Here is a 16,850-nt window from a genome sequence, read left to right on the forward strand (position 1 = left end):
GAACAATGCCCACAGTCAGAATTTAACTGGTCAGCTCTGGAGAGACAATGAGTGTCAGGAACCTGCTGCAGGAGGAGCAGGTCCCCTCCTCCAAGTACCTCCTACCAAAAAATCTAAAAGACAGACAACTTTGAAATGGGTGAAAAGGCTTTCTGTGACTTGAGAGGGGAGTGTACGAGGCGGGGAGTCAGATGGCTGGGGAGGCAGGAGCTGTCAAGGCACCCTGTCTCACCTACCCACAGCCTGGAGTTGCGCGTGAGCAAGTGGGAGCTAAGTTAAGCAGAATGATCTCAAACTGGCAAGGCAAATTTTAGGAACTTGGTATGTTTTAGGAATACAATATGCTTTTAAGCTTTTCTTTTTTACTTGTAACTCTGTTGCAAAACACCCGTGGATAAAAATAGATCATCCTCTCCTTGAAGCAGATAGTTTTCAGCCCCTGCTTTTACTAGAGGGTCACTGCTCTTGAAGGAGATTTCTTAGATTACCTGGATTGCTGGTGTCCTAGTTAAAATGAAGGGTGAAGTGAGGGGAGGGAGGAAGTTCTCAGATGCAGATTTGGAAAGGCTAAGTGTAGTTGTCATGCTCTGTGATCACTGGTAATTTTTTCATGTCTCCTAAAAGGACCCAGATGTCAGTAGCTGCGACCCAAAATGAGGAAGGGATTAGAGTAGATCTCTGATACCTCCTGGAACTAAACGGATCAGCACCGGCAAGACAAGGAGTGCTGTGAGCCTGTTGCAGGCACCACCTGAAGAAGTGAAAAATTGGACATCAAGTGGAGCATCTTGTGTGCTTAATTGTGAACGATGTATATAAACTATGGAGGAAATCAAGCCTCATTGTTTTCACTATTCCTTTAAGGAGACAACACATTTCTGTTGTACAGGTACAGGCTCACATTTCAGCCCTGATCTGAGTTTGATACTGTTGAATATGCCTTTCCCGAGTCAAACAGATTTATAACCTATATTTAACAACAGTAACAACACCAAGAATGCTATATTTTTTCCCCAAATCATGACTTTATGAGGGGAAATTATCAGATTTTAAATGTGAGGAAGGACTTTATTAGGAACACATTGAAAGCTAAATTAGGACTACTTCCAGCTGTGATTCTGTAGGCATGTTGTTTCTTCCACTGGCTTATTGAGTTACCTTCAGCAAACTATTTAACCTCCTCTTTCCTCCATCTACCTCTCTAGAAAATAATGGTAATCCCAAAAATGAAAGATTTTCAGGCTGAACCAAAGCCCATCAGAGTCAATGGTGGCTACACATTTCTGAGCCTTTAGTCAAGCATTTGATCAGTTAACGTTTGTAACTATCAGTGCTAACTATTACTACTTTGCATGACTATGAATGACATGGGAGGTTGTAACTGCTAAGCAGTCAGCAAATGGCAACAGTTTGGGGTTTTTTTTGTTTTTTTTTTTTGCACACAGCAGCACATGAACTGCTATAAGTTTGCCCTAGATTTAAAATAGGAAAGATAATGGTAACTGGGTAGCTGTGTGCTGGCTTCTTAATATTCAAGAATGGTATGAATGTGAATATGTTAAGACTTTTCATTTAGACATCAAATTGTTGACTTACCTGAAGCTTAATCAAAATCTTCTTTTAATAGTTCATTTTGGCATCAGATGTGTAGCTCGTTATTGCAATGATGGGTGGGGACAGCTCCTGGCATTTGTGTTTGGAGCAGCTAAGAGAGGGGATGTGGCAGATGTTGTGGGCAAGCATTAGCTCATCCCGAATTCCCCTCAAGTAAAAATGCTGAGCCTTTGATGAGCTAAATAAATAATTAGCAGCAGAGATAAAATGGGACTACTGCTGTCTTGTGCTGAAAACCAATTCTGATTTCCTTTCTACTCTGTGCAACATCCTTGGCTGTGGTGGGATTACTTCCCAGCAGCACAACAGGGGCTGAGATGAGAATCAGGCTCTTTGCCTTTGTATTCAGCTCCTGAGGCAGAGCTCAGGGGTAGAGCTGCAGCATACAACCTCTCCACACACCTCACTAAATGTTATTTGACAGTTGTTAAACTTTGAAGAAAATGTGAATGCCTCCAAGCCAGTGAAAGATGCTGTACTGCCCTTCTCTGCTCTGCTGGGGCACTCCAGTGTGGGTGAAAAGTGCCCTTTCTCATGCTTCTCACATAAAGGGACATATCTCCTGTAGGGCTAAGTGGCTGTTTAGTCCTTTGCCTTTATGTGGTGGTTATCAAGCAAGAAAACATTGGTCTGGGTAGTGTTTGCATGGTCTGCCTCTGCTCTTGAACTGGACTGGCTATGACCAATGGATTTCTCATCAGTTTCTGTACTGGCATCAGGTGGATGACAGTTTGTCACAACAATCTAGGACAACTTTAGTGACGATGCTAAGGTGTACATCTACTTTTCTTTAATTCTGGCTTATTTTTGAATTTTTATTATATTTATATTTATCTCATAACTTATATTTCTATTTTCCACATTCCTATCTGGCAATTTTTGTCATTTCACTGCATTTTATTTCTTGTTTTTCAAAGATTTCTCATATTGCAAAGGGGGGGGGGGGAAGAAGGAAAAAAGACCCACAAGCAAACAAACAAACAAAACACAAACCTAAAATACCCTTTGTCCCTGTACTTCTCCCATTATGAGAGACAAAACAAACAGAAAAGGCTAGATGAAAAATTTTTCAGCCGAAGCAAATAAAACCCCATAATCCCAGAATACATGCTTCTGTGAAGCATCTTCTTCATTATGTCTGATGCCTTTCACAAAGTCTGCACTTGCTGAGTATCCTCGAGAAGTCAATACACACTACTGCTGCAAACCAGTCTCAAATGACCTGAAGTAGCGAATGTTCATGTCAGACTTTCCCCTGCTCTGCTCATATAAATTTTGCTTCTCTTTGGGACTGTGACTTCACGTTTTTATTTTTATACAGTTGCTGTCTCAACCTGTCAAATACAAATGATTAATACATGATGATTAATGTCTTCATGTGATGTCCTTCCTCCCAATGCTTGTTTTATTCAGTGTTTAAATATATAAATGCTTTGACCAAATCAAGGTTTGTATCCTGGTTACAATGCAACCAGAATAGCTCAGTTCATGTGTTGAGGGTGAGGAGGGGTTTTTGCACCAGCTGTGAGCCATGGAGGAAGGTCAGTGCCTAGCCAGGTTGAAGACAAGGGTAGAACTGAAAAAGGGGTAGAAGAGTGCCAGGCATTTAACCATAAGTCTTCATCTGAGTGCACCCTCAGCAAGTCTGCTTAAGACACCAAGTTGTGTGGTGCAGTTGACACTCTGGAGGGAAGGGATGCCATCCAGAGGGACCTGGATAGGCTTTAGAGGTGGGCCCATGAAAACCTCATGAAGTTCAATAAGGTGAAGTACAAGGTCCTGCAGGTGAGTTGGGGCAATCCCAAGCACAAATATAGCCTGGGTGGAGAATGGATTGAGAACAGCCCTGAGGAGAAGGACTTGGGGGTGTTGGTTGATGAGCAGCTCAACATGAGCTGACAATGCGCGCTCACAGCCCAGACAGCCAACCACATCCTGGGCTGCATCAAAAGAAATGTGGCCAGCAGGTCGAGGGAGGTGATTCTGCCCCTCTACTCTGCTCTGGTGAGACCCCACATGGCACACTGCATCCAGCTCTGGGGCCCTCAACATAAGAAGAACATGAAACTGTTGGAGTGAGTCCAAAGGAGGGCCACAGAGTTGATCAGAAGGCTGGAGCATCTCTCTGATGAAGACAGGCTGAGAGAGTTGGTGCTGTTCAGCCTGGAGAAGGCTCCAGGGAGACCTCATTGCAGCCTTCCAGTACTTAAAGCGGGCCTACAGGAAAGATAGGGAGGGACTCTTTATCAGAGAGTGTAGTGATAGGACAAGAGGTAAGAGCTTTAAATTGGAAGAGGGTAGATTTACATTAGATAACAGGAAGAAATTCTTTACTGTGATGGTGGTTACACACTGGAACAGATTTCCTAGGGAAGTTGTGGATGCCCCATCCCTGGAGGTGTTCAAGGCCAGGCTGGATGGGGCTTTGAGCAACCTGGTCTAGTGGAAGGGGTCCCCGCGCATGGCAGGAGGGTTGCAACTAGGTGATCTTTAAGGTCCCTTCCAACCCAAACCATTCTATGAGTCTATGATCTGTATGAACCCACTGTCCAAATCATCAGTAAAGATGGGTGTTTGGGCCTTTCAGAATAAATTGATCCTCTGACTTTTCTAAAATTACCAGAACTATGTATTTCTAACTTTCCTCAGAGAGAAGATAATGTAATCACGCTTTACTACAGCATCAGGTTGTTGAGATTATTTGCCCTAACAGCAGCCAGGTAGGGCTTCCTCTGTGTTCAGCCTTTAGCTGGTAGACCTCCACACAATAGGCTTTTGTTGCAAAAAGCATTAGCAATATAGACAGCGCATCCCCTCTGATGCATGGTGTTCAGTGTGGCACTGCTGTTTGAGCGCACATCCTCACACAACTTAGATATTTCTGAAGTTTGCAGGACCTTAGTCATAAAGCATTTTCTTATGGACATGCAACTGACTAGAAGAGTGCATGGGTATATTTATCCCACTAGGCTGTAGGAAGTTCAAACTCAGTTAATTACTTCCTACCTAGCTTAAAGTATCCATAAGTGCAAACACTGACGTTATTTTTTGCTCATAAAATGGAGTTGCACTATCACCTGACTGCCAAACTACAGCTAATATTTAACTGAGAGGTGACAGGATAGCAGTGGTTGGTGGAGTGATCTCTGTTCAGCCAGTCTGTAAAGCACTTGCAGTAAAAGGAGCTGTGTAAATGTAAATCATGGTTATATTGTTTAAGTAATCAAATCCATGGCACCATTGTTTAAATAGACTGGAGATGTGGAGCCATTTATTCATATTTTAATGCTTAGACTGCCTGCTACATAAAATATATATGGAAAAAATAAGCTTTCAGACATGTATATAAAATACTTATTTTTTTTCCAGTGCTGGATTTATAAGCTAGGCAGACTATAGTGCTACAGTAATTCTTAATTTGTACAGTTGTTTTTTATCACTCTTAGTACGAAATACCACAAAATAAAACAGACCTAAATCTCTCATAAATCCAATGGCAGTGTCGCACTTCAGATGCACATTTTTAAGTGGCTGCATCATTGCTTTAATTCAAAACACAGCCAGCAGGCTCAGTATGACCTGGGAAGTTCTACAAAACACTTGCAGATTTATTCATCTTTTGAAACGGTGGCGAATTTATATATTACACCAATGCCCGATGGCCAAAACTGAGATTTGGTCCCCCATCATGTCGGGTGCTCTACACATAAAAAAGACACAATTTCTGTCCCCAGATGCCTTCCTTGAATTAAAGCGTTGCAGTTATGTAACGCTTCATCTTAATCATTCATGACTCTCCCTGTTGCTGCAGACCACACAATGACTTCAAAGCAACAGTCTCCCTATTCATTTATGTGGACTCCTGATTCCACGGTATTTTCTAATGTGTTTATCCCTGTGAGGCAAGGCAGTGCTACCAGCCCAGGTTACAGATGGAAAACTGAGCCCCAAAGATACTGTTTTCCAGATGTGTATATTTCAGTTCAATCTCTTATTCAAAATGAATTAAGTATGCCAGTGTCTAAGTTGCACTGATCATAAGTCTGATGCCCTTAAACGTCTCAAACGCTTTTGAAAGGAGAGTCTAGACTGAAAAAAAAAGTACCCTTAACTTTCCCAGGAGCAGGTAGGATTTCTATGATAAAGCAGGTCTCCTAGTGTTTGCTCCTTTAACGCTGAGTTGAAGGACAGACATTGCTTTGCAGACCTCTCATCTTCGTCCACCCCTTTCTCTGTTGCACATTGGTTACTCTTCCTGCGTGTTTTTTCTTCAAATAAGAAGTGATTTTCAATTGTAAATTTTGTAACAAACTTGTGGTCTTGGTGAAAAGTGATGGGTACAATACACATTTACTGTCGTTGGTATGTGTTTAAGGGTGATTTATATTACAGGAAAGGATGAAAGAATGAAAAAGCTGCTGCATTAAAACCCACGTAACTGTCTAAGCATATCCAAATTCACTTGGCTCTGAGCTTTCCAAATTGTATTGTACTTTTTTAGTGGGACAATTACAAATATCTTTCCTTCAATGATTAGCTTACAGTGTCAAAGGAAGTCCCCACCTGTGTGGCACTCCGCATTATAGAATCACAGAATGGTTGAGGATAGAAGGAACCTCTGGAGGTCATCTTGTCCAATCCCCCTGCTCAAGCAAGGCCACCTAGACCCAGTTGCCCAGGTCCACGTCCACATGGCTTTTGAGTATCTACAAAAATAGACACTCTACCACCTCTCTGGGCCACCTGTGCCAGTGCTGAGTCACTATCTCAGTAAAATAGTATTTCCTGATGTTCAGATGGAACCTCCTGTGCACCTTCAGCTGGTGCCTCTTGTCCTGGCACTGGGTACCACTGAAAAAAGCCTGACTCTGTTTTCTTACACCCGCACTTCAAAGGGGAACACATTGATGAATCCTCCCCTGAACTTTCTTTTCTCCAGGCTGAACAGTCACAGGTCTCTCAGCCTTTCCTCATATGTGAGGAGCTCCAGATCCTTAATCATCTTAGTGGCTCTTTGCTGGACTCTCTCCAATATGCCAATATCTCTTTTGTACTGTGAAGCAAGAACTGCACACAGTACTTCAGGTGTGGCCTCACCAGAGGATCAGCTCCCCCAGCATGAAGATTACACTTCTCCTAATGCAGCCCAGGATACCATTAGCCTTCATTATGGCAAGGGCACATCACTGGCTTATATTCAATCTCGTGTCCACCAGGACCTCCAGGTCCTTTTCTGCAAAGCTGCTTCCCAGCCAAGGGGGCCCAGAATATCTGGTGCATGGGGTTATTCCTCCTCAGGGACAGGACTTAGGACTTCCTTTTGTTGAATATCATGGGGTTCCTCTTGGCCCATTTCTCAAGCCTGTCAAGGTCTCTTTGAACGACAGCATGACACCGGTCTACCAGCCACTCCTCACAGTTTTGTGTCATCAGCAAAATTGCTAATGGTACATTCTGCTCCATCATACAGGTCATTAATGAAGATATTAATTAGGATTGGATGATAAATAGGTTGTGGACCAATATTGATTCTTGGGTATACTGTTACTGGTCTCCAACTAGACTTCATGCCACTGATAACAAGCCTTTTTACTCAGCCGTTTGACTAGTTTTAAATCTGTCTCACTGCTCATCCAGCCTATACTTCATCAGCTTCTTTACAGGGATCTTAGAAGAGTGCATCGAAAGCCTTGGTGAAGTGAAGGTAGACATCTGCTGCTCTCGCCTTGTCTGCCAACCTAGTTATTTCATCATAAAAGGTTATCAGGTTTGTTAAGCATGATTTTGTGAATGCATGCTGATGACTCCCAGTGACCTCTTGTATATCATGTCCCTGGAAATGGTTCTCAGGATTAGTTCCTCTGTCATCTTCCCAGGGATTGAGGTGACGCTGACTGGCCTGTAGTTCCCTGGGTCCTCCTCCTTCTTGCCTGTTCTGAAGATAGGAGTGATATTTGTTTTCTTTCAGTCCTCACATATCTTTCCCAAGTGCCATGATTGTTCAAAGTTAATGGCCTCACACTGACATCAAGCTAGATACCTCAGCACTTATGGGTGCATCCCATCACTGCCCATGTATACGTAGTTTGCTGAATTGGGGCAGAAGGAATCATGGCTACATGTGCCAGTCGAGGGACCTTATCATGTGACAGTGGCTAAAAAATTACTTACAGTTCTCAGAGAAATTTTAATTCCCACTTTAAAAGGGCCTGCTCTCATAACCTTTGTATATGAACACAAAACATAGATAGCAATCTATTATCTTCTCTCTCTTGCACCTGCTGGCTTCATAACATTACCAACAATTTCCATTTTCTCCGTCCAGGGTAGCGTGGGTTTGAGCAGCACATAGGTGAACAGTACAGTTAAGGAGAGTGAAGAGGAAAGAAAAGTTAGAACGAACAAGCAACATATATCAGAAAAGGTGAAAAATAGAAAACAAGAAATATACCCAAGAAAAGCATGTCAAAAAAAAAAAACCCAAACCAAAAGCAAAACAAGCTTTCCTTTCACTCTGCCTAGAAAGAGAGGAATCCTGGTTCTGTTCCAGGTGAAACAATATCATTATCTTGACAGCAGGATTACTAAAAACAGTGCAAGGACAAGTCAGAGAGAGAGAAAGAGCTCATTGGGAGCACACATAGATCAGTCAAGCCATGGTGTTCACCTGTGTGTGACACAACTCCAGCATAGGCCCCTGTTGTAGGATCTTTTTCAATTTGAGCACAGCTAAAGGCACAAAAAGGAAGCTCTTGAGATACCACTAAGAGTTAAGTGCATGCTCCATTAAAGAGGGAACATTCCGTTCTGCCAATGACGTGGAAAAGATAATAGAGCATGTCACCTCTGAGCAGCCTCAGGTTATTGATTTGGTGCCAATGTTAGGGGCAGACATTGTCTTTGCAAGTTGGCACTGACCAAACTTCCCCTCTCAGACATTTGCACAAGCTATTGCTCCCTTCCCTTCAGCTTCTCCTTCTCACTCTGGGAAGCCATGTGGAACAGAGTGCTGATCCAGGACTGTGCTCATTACATCAGTATCAGAAACATGCATCTTGAATCCACTGAAAGAGATAAAAACACAGTGCTACCTTCAGCAATGGCCCTGAGACAACAAATACAAGTGAAGGTCAGATGGGGAAAGCAGACAAACAGTGCTCCTCCTGGTAATCCTCGTTATCATGGCACTGGTGTATCCAGAGCCAAACTTCAGATTCTGATACCATTTCAGCCCAGCGAAATCAGGAGGTCCAACAGACAACACTTGCTACTATCTCCCACACCTTTGAATTTTCATGGGGCCATTCCACTCCATCATGGTCCCCTTTGTAGCATCTGCAGCTCCTGCAAGTGGAAGACCGCAGCTGGGATGGAAGTGGGAACGGGACTGGTGTACTGGGTAATGATCAGGACAGCTGTTAATATCAATGGGGAGGGAAGAACTTCTGCTTTCACTCTTTCACTAAGTACAATGTTAATGAAAAATGCTTATCAGGGAAAGCAGCGAACTTTTGTCTTTTGTGCATACATTTCTCAGGAGTGAGGCAGAATTCCTTCAAGCTGAGCACAGCCAGTGTGCCTCAGTCCTGGCATACTGACTATCTTAACGTATATTAAGTGCCTATCATTTTAACAGCTAAGCAGTATCACATCCCATTTAGCACATACGCAGCATTTTATAGAGCAGACTGCCATAGAAATCCTTTTCCCTTAGGTTTTTCTACACGTTCATTGCAGTGACATGTATCTGACCAATTAAAGCAAAACAGCTTTGGTTAATTAACTCAAAGGGACTGAGTGGTTCCCTGGCTGAAAGTCACAAGAGCTGGTTTGGATATTATGAGTGCCACTGATTAACTCTCAGACGATGGACAATTCACTTCATCTTTCTATGCTTCATTTTTCCCCAGTGAAAAATGTAGAGAAATAAAATTTGTTTTCTTTGGTGAAGTGCTTTTGAGAGCTGTGAATGAAAAGAGCTATGCATCATCAATGAATACTCAAAAAGGCCCGATGGGAGATTTATGGAAATAGCACTGTCCTCAATGTGCTTCTGGAAAACTGAGACACAACCAAGTAAAGCAACAAAGGGCCAAAACCTCACTGAGAGGCAGCACCAGGGGCAGCCTAAGAATTTAGGGTTCCCGACACCTTGACAGCCACTTGTTCCTCCACACCAGGCTGGCAAGATGGCATCTTTCTCTCATTTCTGCCCACAGCACACGATTCTCACCCCTTCAGCTACTAGATTGCACAGCTTCACTTCTGCATGGTTTGTTTTATTTACCCCAGCCATCCTCCTCCTCAGAAAATCAACACATCCAATCATTTCCAACGCCTGACAGCCTCCACCACTGTCTTTTTATGAGCCAAATTCACTATACAGTGTCATATGAGTACACACATCTTTCAGAGTATTCTTCTAGACTTCCACTGGGCTCAAGATCTTAAATACCGTTGAGTTTTTGCCAAAAGCTTTGCCTCAGGAAAAACTGACACTAGCATATTTTCTTTCATTCTATTCCTATTACTCCATCATTACTTAGTTTTATCTTATCCTTTCATTCTACTTAACTCCACGTAGCTGCAAGTCCCAAAACTAACACACCAGTTCCACAGTACATTAGCTAGAGCAAGGCAAATAATTTGCACCCGTTAATTCGTTTGATTATTTCAACATATTTTTATAATTGAGGAATGGAGGTGAACAGAACTGATTTTCCTCAGATTTTTCCAGTATTTGAATAAATAAAAAAAAAAAATTCTTTGGACTTGCTGGTCAATATTCCCCCTTTTGGCAAAGAGCAACTAAGTTTGGAATAGCTAAATAAATCACTTTATTATTTTTGTTCTACAACTGATTGAGATAAAAGCATTTATGACACAAAATTTTGTCCATGTCAACTGAACATTCAGTTTTGAAAACAACTTTAAATTTAAATTTCATTGTAGGAGAAGGGTGAGGGAAAAACATCACATGAGCATTTACTACCTCTCATTTTGACTTTTTCAGGCTAAAAAAAAATATACAATGGTAAAGAAGAAAATAGCAAGGTCTGTTCTGGGATCTGGAAGCTAAGTACGATGACTTGACTGGTGCCTCAGCTCTCACTGCAGGACAGAGTAGTCTGCAGGCCAGCAGATAATAACCCCAAGCCTACCATGAAATCAATGGCTTTGATTATGTTTTGGCTGGAGTTTGTTCTCAAATTAGAGCCAAAATCCAAATCCCATTATTCCTCTACCAGATCCAGTTTTTCTCCACTAGCTCCAGGATGCTTGTAAAGCTGTAGGGGTTTACGTGTTTTGTTCTACTTTGCCCTGAGATTCTGACTTCTGCTGGTAGCTCACATGTACCCAAAGACAGACTTTAGCTCAATGCATCTGATACTTCTTCCTCTGCAATAAAAAAGCAGGAAAGGGTGATTTCAAGGGATTCATCATTAGCATGAACATACTATGTCAATCATTCTTCCAAGACAGAAGCAAAAAGCAGTAACACCATTTTCCTGTACTGTTAAGCAGTTTCCTACCCATTTTTAATCCCTAACATTCATTGCCTCTTTCTTTTTCACAGTTAAATTTGCTACAAGAACGACTCTTGCATTACATCATTAAAAGTCAGAGGAAGTTGTAGAACTGGTGGAACATAATGAACATTCAGGGCTTGCTTTTGAAATTAGCTCTGTCTCTTCTTGCATTTAATACGGTATAAAACATTAAATACTCCAAAGCTGTCAGCCATTACAGTTGTGCAAAACAGACATTACTGAAGTAAGAAATGAGCTTCTTCGTATAGGTGGAAAATCTCTTGCTAACAACCCCAAATCTTGAATCACGGAATAATTAGAGCCTGCGTTATGGGTAGACAGCACAAACTTCCTCCCACGTCGTTTCCTCTCACAGTAGTATGTTTCAATCCCACCTACAGGAGGTGGAAAGGGAAACTTCTGACTTCTAGTCTGTCAAGTTTTTCTTTCTTTGTTAATCCTAGTAAGGAGGCTACCAACTGCAGTACTATTTTTTCCTAAATTGGAAATTCTACTGAAAACAACTGTTGTTAGAGAATGAATACTATAGAGATTTGTAATGGATGACATAGAAAACTGATGAGCAGGCTAACAGATAAACTGACAGACGCAATGCAAATTTATCAGACACCACTAATGCCACCAGTGGCAGAGCTACCTCTGTTTAAAGTCGAATCAGTGACCTAAGATTAAAAAACTTCATATCCTGCTTTCCTCCCCCTGCCATCATCAGAGGACAAAACAGCAATTGCATTTACCTGTAGATCAGGACTTCATCATCCGAACAATTATACTGCAGCTGATACATTTTTACCCGAGGGGCTGACTTGCTCACCGTCCACTTGACCAAAGCTGAGGTAGTGGTCACATCTGACACCAGGACAGCCCTTTCGGGTGGGCCTTTTGTTTCTCCGCGATTTGACTTGCTGGAGCTGGTGATGTCTGAGAGCCTGGATTTTGGTGGGGCTGCTCGGCCTGTGCCATTGCTGAGATGGGGGAGCTGAACAATTGAGAGCTCAATCGTTGCGGTGGACTCTCCAGCAGCATTGGCTGCTATGCATGTGAAAGTCCCATAATCCTTGGAGGTGGTGATGAGGATATCTAATGTGCCATTGTCATAGACAGCTGTCCGCGAAGAGTTACCGATGAGACGGTCGTCGGGGGCCACCCAGTGAATGACGGGGGTGGGATCCCCAATGGCTTTGCATTTCAGTGTAGCAGTTTGCCCTTCTAAAACCAGCAACTTGTGAGTATGTTGTGTAATAAGAGGAGGCTCACAAACAAATTCTTCCTCCCGTACATACCAGAAGTACCTTCCCTTTAGACCCGGGGGAGAAGCACAAGTTTCCATATCATCATCTCTGTCAAGTCGCCTTAACCACAGTAGCTCACAGTTGCAATGTAGTGGGTTGCCCCCAAAGCTGAGAGACAAAGGTGGGGAAAATGGGGTAACGGCTAATGGAATTACTTGAGATCTGGCAAATATAGGGTCAGGGGGAAGCTTCTGAAGTCTATTGGATGTTAGATCCAATCTGGCCAATTTCTGAAGATCTGCAAATGTCCCCTCTGTAATATAATCTATCAGGTTATGATCCAAACTAAGCTGGTGCAAGTTTATCATCTTCCTTATAGATTCCCAGGGAATGCTTCGGAGGTTATTGTAGGAGAGATCTAAGTCTTCCAATGTCAGCAAAAAATCCTCAAAGGCTTCATCAGAGATGCTGCTTAGCTGGTTGTTGTTTAAAATCAAATGCTGAAGGTTAATTAAGCCTCTCAAAATATCCTCTCCAATGTCAGGCAGCCTGTTGCTGTCCAGATGTAAAGACCGAAGGCTCTCCAAGTCAGTGAAAGAGTAGGGCTGTATGTAACTGATGGTGTTTCTGGACAAAGTAAGGTCAACAAGTCCAGACATATTGGCAAAATCCTGTCGGGTGATATTAATAATAAAGTTGCCCCCAAGTCGGAGTTCAACAGTCCTTCGATCTATGTCTAGCGGTACAAATAGGAGACCCTTGGAGGGACACAAAGTCCCCAGAGACTCAGACAGGTTCTGACAGACGCAATATTTGGGACAAGCGTTGACCATGACAGCCATTCCAAACACCAGGATGCTGCAGAGCAATTTTTCCATGGTAAATCACGCAACAGTACCTGCAAGAAATGAAAAGAGTTACAAGGAACATCAGCAGTTATGGTATAGCTACTTATGTTTTACCTAGTATCTACCTCCAGAGAGACTTCGCAGTGCCTCCTCTCAGGAGTCACACCTAAAGTGATGATCAGCACTCTGGCATAGAAAAGTTAAATGTTACAGCAACATGTTTCTCCACATACTGCATTTATTTCTAAAAAATATAAAAATAAAATAAATGTGGGTTTGGTTACAAATCTGAATGGGATAGGAATTGTTAGTGCTTCTGCCTGGTAATAGGGTCTCTTGACTACCTATTTTCTAGCTACATTTTTATAATTTTTATTGGATAGCTAGTAGAGGACAAATCCTACCGTCAGATTGCATGGCTTCTGTAAAACCTTGAAAGATTTCGTTTGGAATAGTGCCTGTTTCTTTGAGGGTAGAAGCTGTCTTATAGTAATTACATACTGCTGCATAATAATGTGGAATTAGTCTTAGGGTTGAAAGAGCTGAGTTTATGGATAAAAATAACTGCGTATTTACTCTTCAGTAATGTGGTTAGTAATGACCATGTAATTATCTGGCCAGTCCTGGGGCGAGTCAGTTCACTTGCCCACCCATAACAAAATTCATGATAGGCAGCGTAGGAAGCAGAAATCGCACAGTCGTCACCTGGGTTCACCCTGCAGTCAACCAACCTGTGGGAAGGATGACATCATTCAGCCTCAAAGAGAAGAGATGCAGGGGAAACCTATGCTACCCTAGGCTCCTGTCAAGCTTTCTGATGCCTTCATGTTCTCACGCTGTAATCCTTTCTGTTGTAGTGACAGCGGGGTTCTCCCCTGTGTCCAAGGCCCTCTCTTGCCTCCTGCCCATTTGTCTTTACACCATTATCTCCCTTCTTTTTTTCATCTCTCACATACTTTTCCAGCTTGAGCTGTAGGGTATGTGTCTTTGAAGAATAAACAAAATGTATTTACAGGCTAACTCAGAGGGCCAATTGTGGCTGGGAGAAGTTGCAGCCCTGTTTCGGGTTTGGGAATATCTTCTTGCATAGATTCGCTGGCCTTCTTCCATATGTGCAGGACATAGGTAAACTTGTTTCCTTTCTGTCTCTCCCTTGCCCACACCCTGCTGTCAAGGAGGGTTGAGAAATGGGCAGATCACTAATATTTAACCCTCATTCTCCCACTGAGGAAAGGGGCAGGTTCACAAAGAGCTATGTTTTTGTAAGGGATCCCCCAGGCTTTTTTGCCCAGACAGTATGTTCTACTGTCCAAGACCCTCACTTGTGGCAATCGCTACAGGCACAGTTCAGGCTATAATTTCCAATGTGGCCATTTGGCCTCAATGTAACCTACATTACCTCACCATGTAACTTTGCATCACTGTCCTCAGTCCTTGGTATATGCCATATTTCTTCTCAGTCACACGAGTGCTCACACGCTCAGCAGTTTTGGGCACTTGTGTTTCAAGGGCAGTCATGGCACAATAAGAGATGAGACACCCTCATGCTTCATCAATTGCCCCTCCAGTGCCTAAGCAGTGGATGGCAGATGGTTGCCTGTGCCTAAGCTGGTTCTCTTACTGTTGTACACATGATGGGATAATACACAGTGTCTCATAACAACTCCAATAATTAGTACTACGAGGCCACTCAAACTTTAGCAAACATATGATGCAAGAAACACATTTCACAAAAAAGTCACATCGCAATTATTTACACATCATCACACAGCTGAAATGACAGTTATGCAGATGTCTTACAATAATTAAAAGAAATTATAAAGGTTAATTATTAATCCCCCAGTAACACACACCAAACACAACCCAAAATCTATCACTTCAGTAATTTTTTTTTTAACTCTTTAAACAGGTATTGTTCCACCTCCCTGTGAACGGAATGAAAACTAGGGCCCTATGTTTGGGGCTCTGCCCAGAGGCGGCCAATTCCTCTCCTGGGTAAGGTGGTTTGGTTTCTCCTCTACAGAAAATGTGAGATGACTCAGAAAGAAGGAGCTGTAGAAGCTGCAAGACATTATGAGTGCTGAACTATGTATAGTATGTTCTTTATGGCAAGGTTTTCTGTATGGTGTGATGTTAGTAATTATGTACCATTATCACTATTTCATAGGAGAGGAAAGGACTGAAGCATCTGTGTTTGAACAACTGAACTCTGCAAACAAGATGAAAGCGAGATACTTTTAGAAAGGATGGCTTGAGAAGAGTAATCTTACCTTCAATAGTAAATAAAAGGCTACTGAATAAAATGTTTGTAGATTAGTAAGTATGTTATTGATGCAAATCTGTGGCATACTTAGCAAAGAGTTATAAATATCCCTTACATTATTATCAATTGGTAGTTTACTAACAGGCAATTGGCTTTTTGAATCTTAATTATAATTGTGTTCTGCAGCTTTAATTTAGTGTATTACCCTACCAGCTGAAATGATAAACAAAAAGCAGTTTAAAAGGGGGAGAAATAGATACAGTTAATTAGTAATAAGCCCTTTCATAGCTTCTCCCTCATCTACATTCCCACCCTCTGAATATCTATTCAAAAATGTGAATGCACACTTACGAGAGCAGTGTCTCCTTTAAGTGTCCCAATTCTCTAACCACATTTTTTCCGGATGCTGTTAAATATCACAGTGCTTTGGGGAGACAGTTGACTCTAAGCATCAGTGTGAAAAGTGTTTGTAAAAAAAATGGGAGGAGGAACAGAAGTTAATTACAGAAAATAAGGACTGCAACACCGAGAGGAGGCTGTGAAGCAGGAGATCTAAATGGCAAAGTAAACCCTGATGGGGAAACCATCTGTGGATGGCTTGAAAGCACATCATCTGCCTGTGTGTGATTGCACATGTGCATGAAAAAGACACAGCGAGTGCAATATGTGCTTTTACCAGCAGGAGGACAAATCAGTAACAACTGTACCAGGATAGCAATATCATGGCTGCTGTCATTCCAGTTATTGAATGTATTTAAAAGTATTCATGTAAATATCGGTTGCCCGAAAAGGAAATTTCTAGCCTTTCTGATCTCTTGCCAGCATTGGTATTTCAAGCTTCTGAGCCTTTGTTTTCTCTACAAGGTAGTCCTGAAGTGACCACAACCCAGCAAATATGGCACAAGCCCAAAGGGCTACCTATAGGACATTGGAGGGAAGAGGGGTGGGCTCCTTAAGGAGAACATCTGGGGTTTTCATAGGGCAGCTGCTTTTCCTTTTTCTCTCCAGACAGACAAAGCACCTGGGCCACAAATGAGGTAAGAATTCGTGAGTTCTGCACAATTATAATAGTATCTTCTAAAATCTAGATTCTCCTACAAAGTCATGGTAATTGCTAGTTGCCAAGGGGATGGATGTATAAGAAAAATTGTTTTGATTTCAGTTCTGGTAACTTTCATATAAGACAGAAAATAAAGTGTCACATTTAGGGTCTGGTTTTGCTGACCAATTTGCTCAGCTTGTTCCCAAAATCTCTTGTGACCTGCAACACCAAGCATTTTGTGGGCTACTAATGGTAGCCTTGTGATAAGCTCACCATTCTGATTTACATTTTAAAGGTATC

The 16,850-nt window shown here is 42.2% G+C and overlaps 1 protein-coding gene across 1 annotated transcript in view; it reads right to left on the reverse strand.

Annotated features, from left to right (window-relative positions):
• The window catches only part of LRFN2 (leucine rich repeat and fibronectin type III domain containing 2), a 40,219-nt gene extending 26,944 nt beyond the window's left edge, over positions 1-13,275 (reverse strand). The window contains exon 1 of the mRNA XM_009880428.1: positions 11,903-13,275. Within this exon, the coding sequence (XP_009878730.1) occupies positions 11,903-13,275 (1,373 nt within the window). The remainder of the gene's footprint in view (positions 1-11,902) is intronic.
• Positions 13,276-16,850: the final 3,575 nt, after the last annotated feature.

The sequence above is a fragment of the Charadrius vociferus genome, unplaced genomic scaffold (assembly GCF_000708025.1).
Source record: "Charadrius vociferus isolate BGI_N301 unplaced genomic scaffold, ASM70802v2 scaffold62, whole genome shotgun sequence".
Lineage (NCBI taxonomy): Eukaryota > Metazoa > Chordata > Aves > Charadriiformes > Charadriidae > Charadrius > Charadrius vociferus.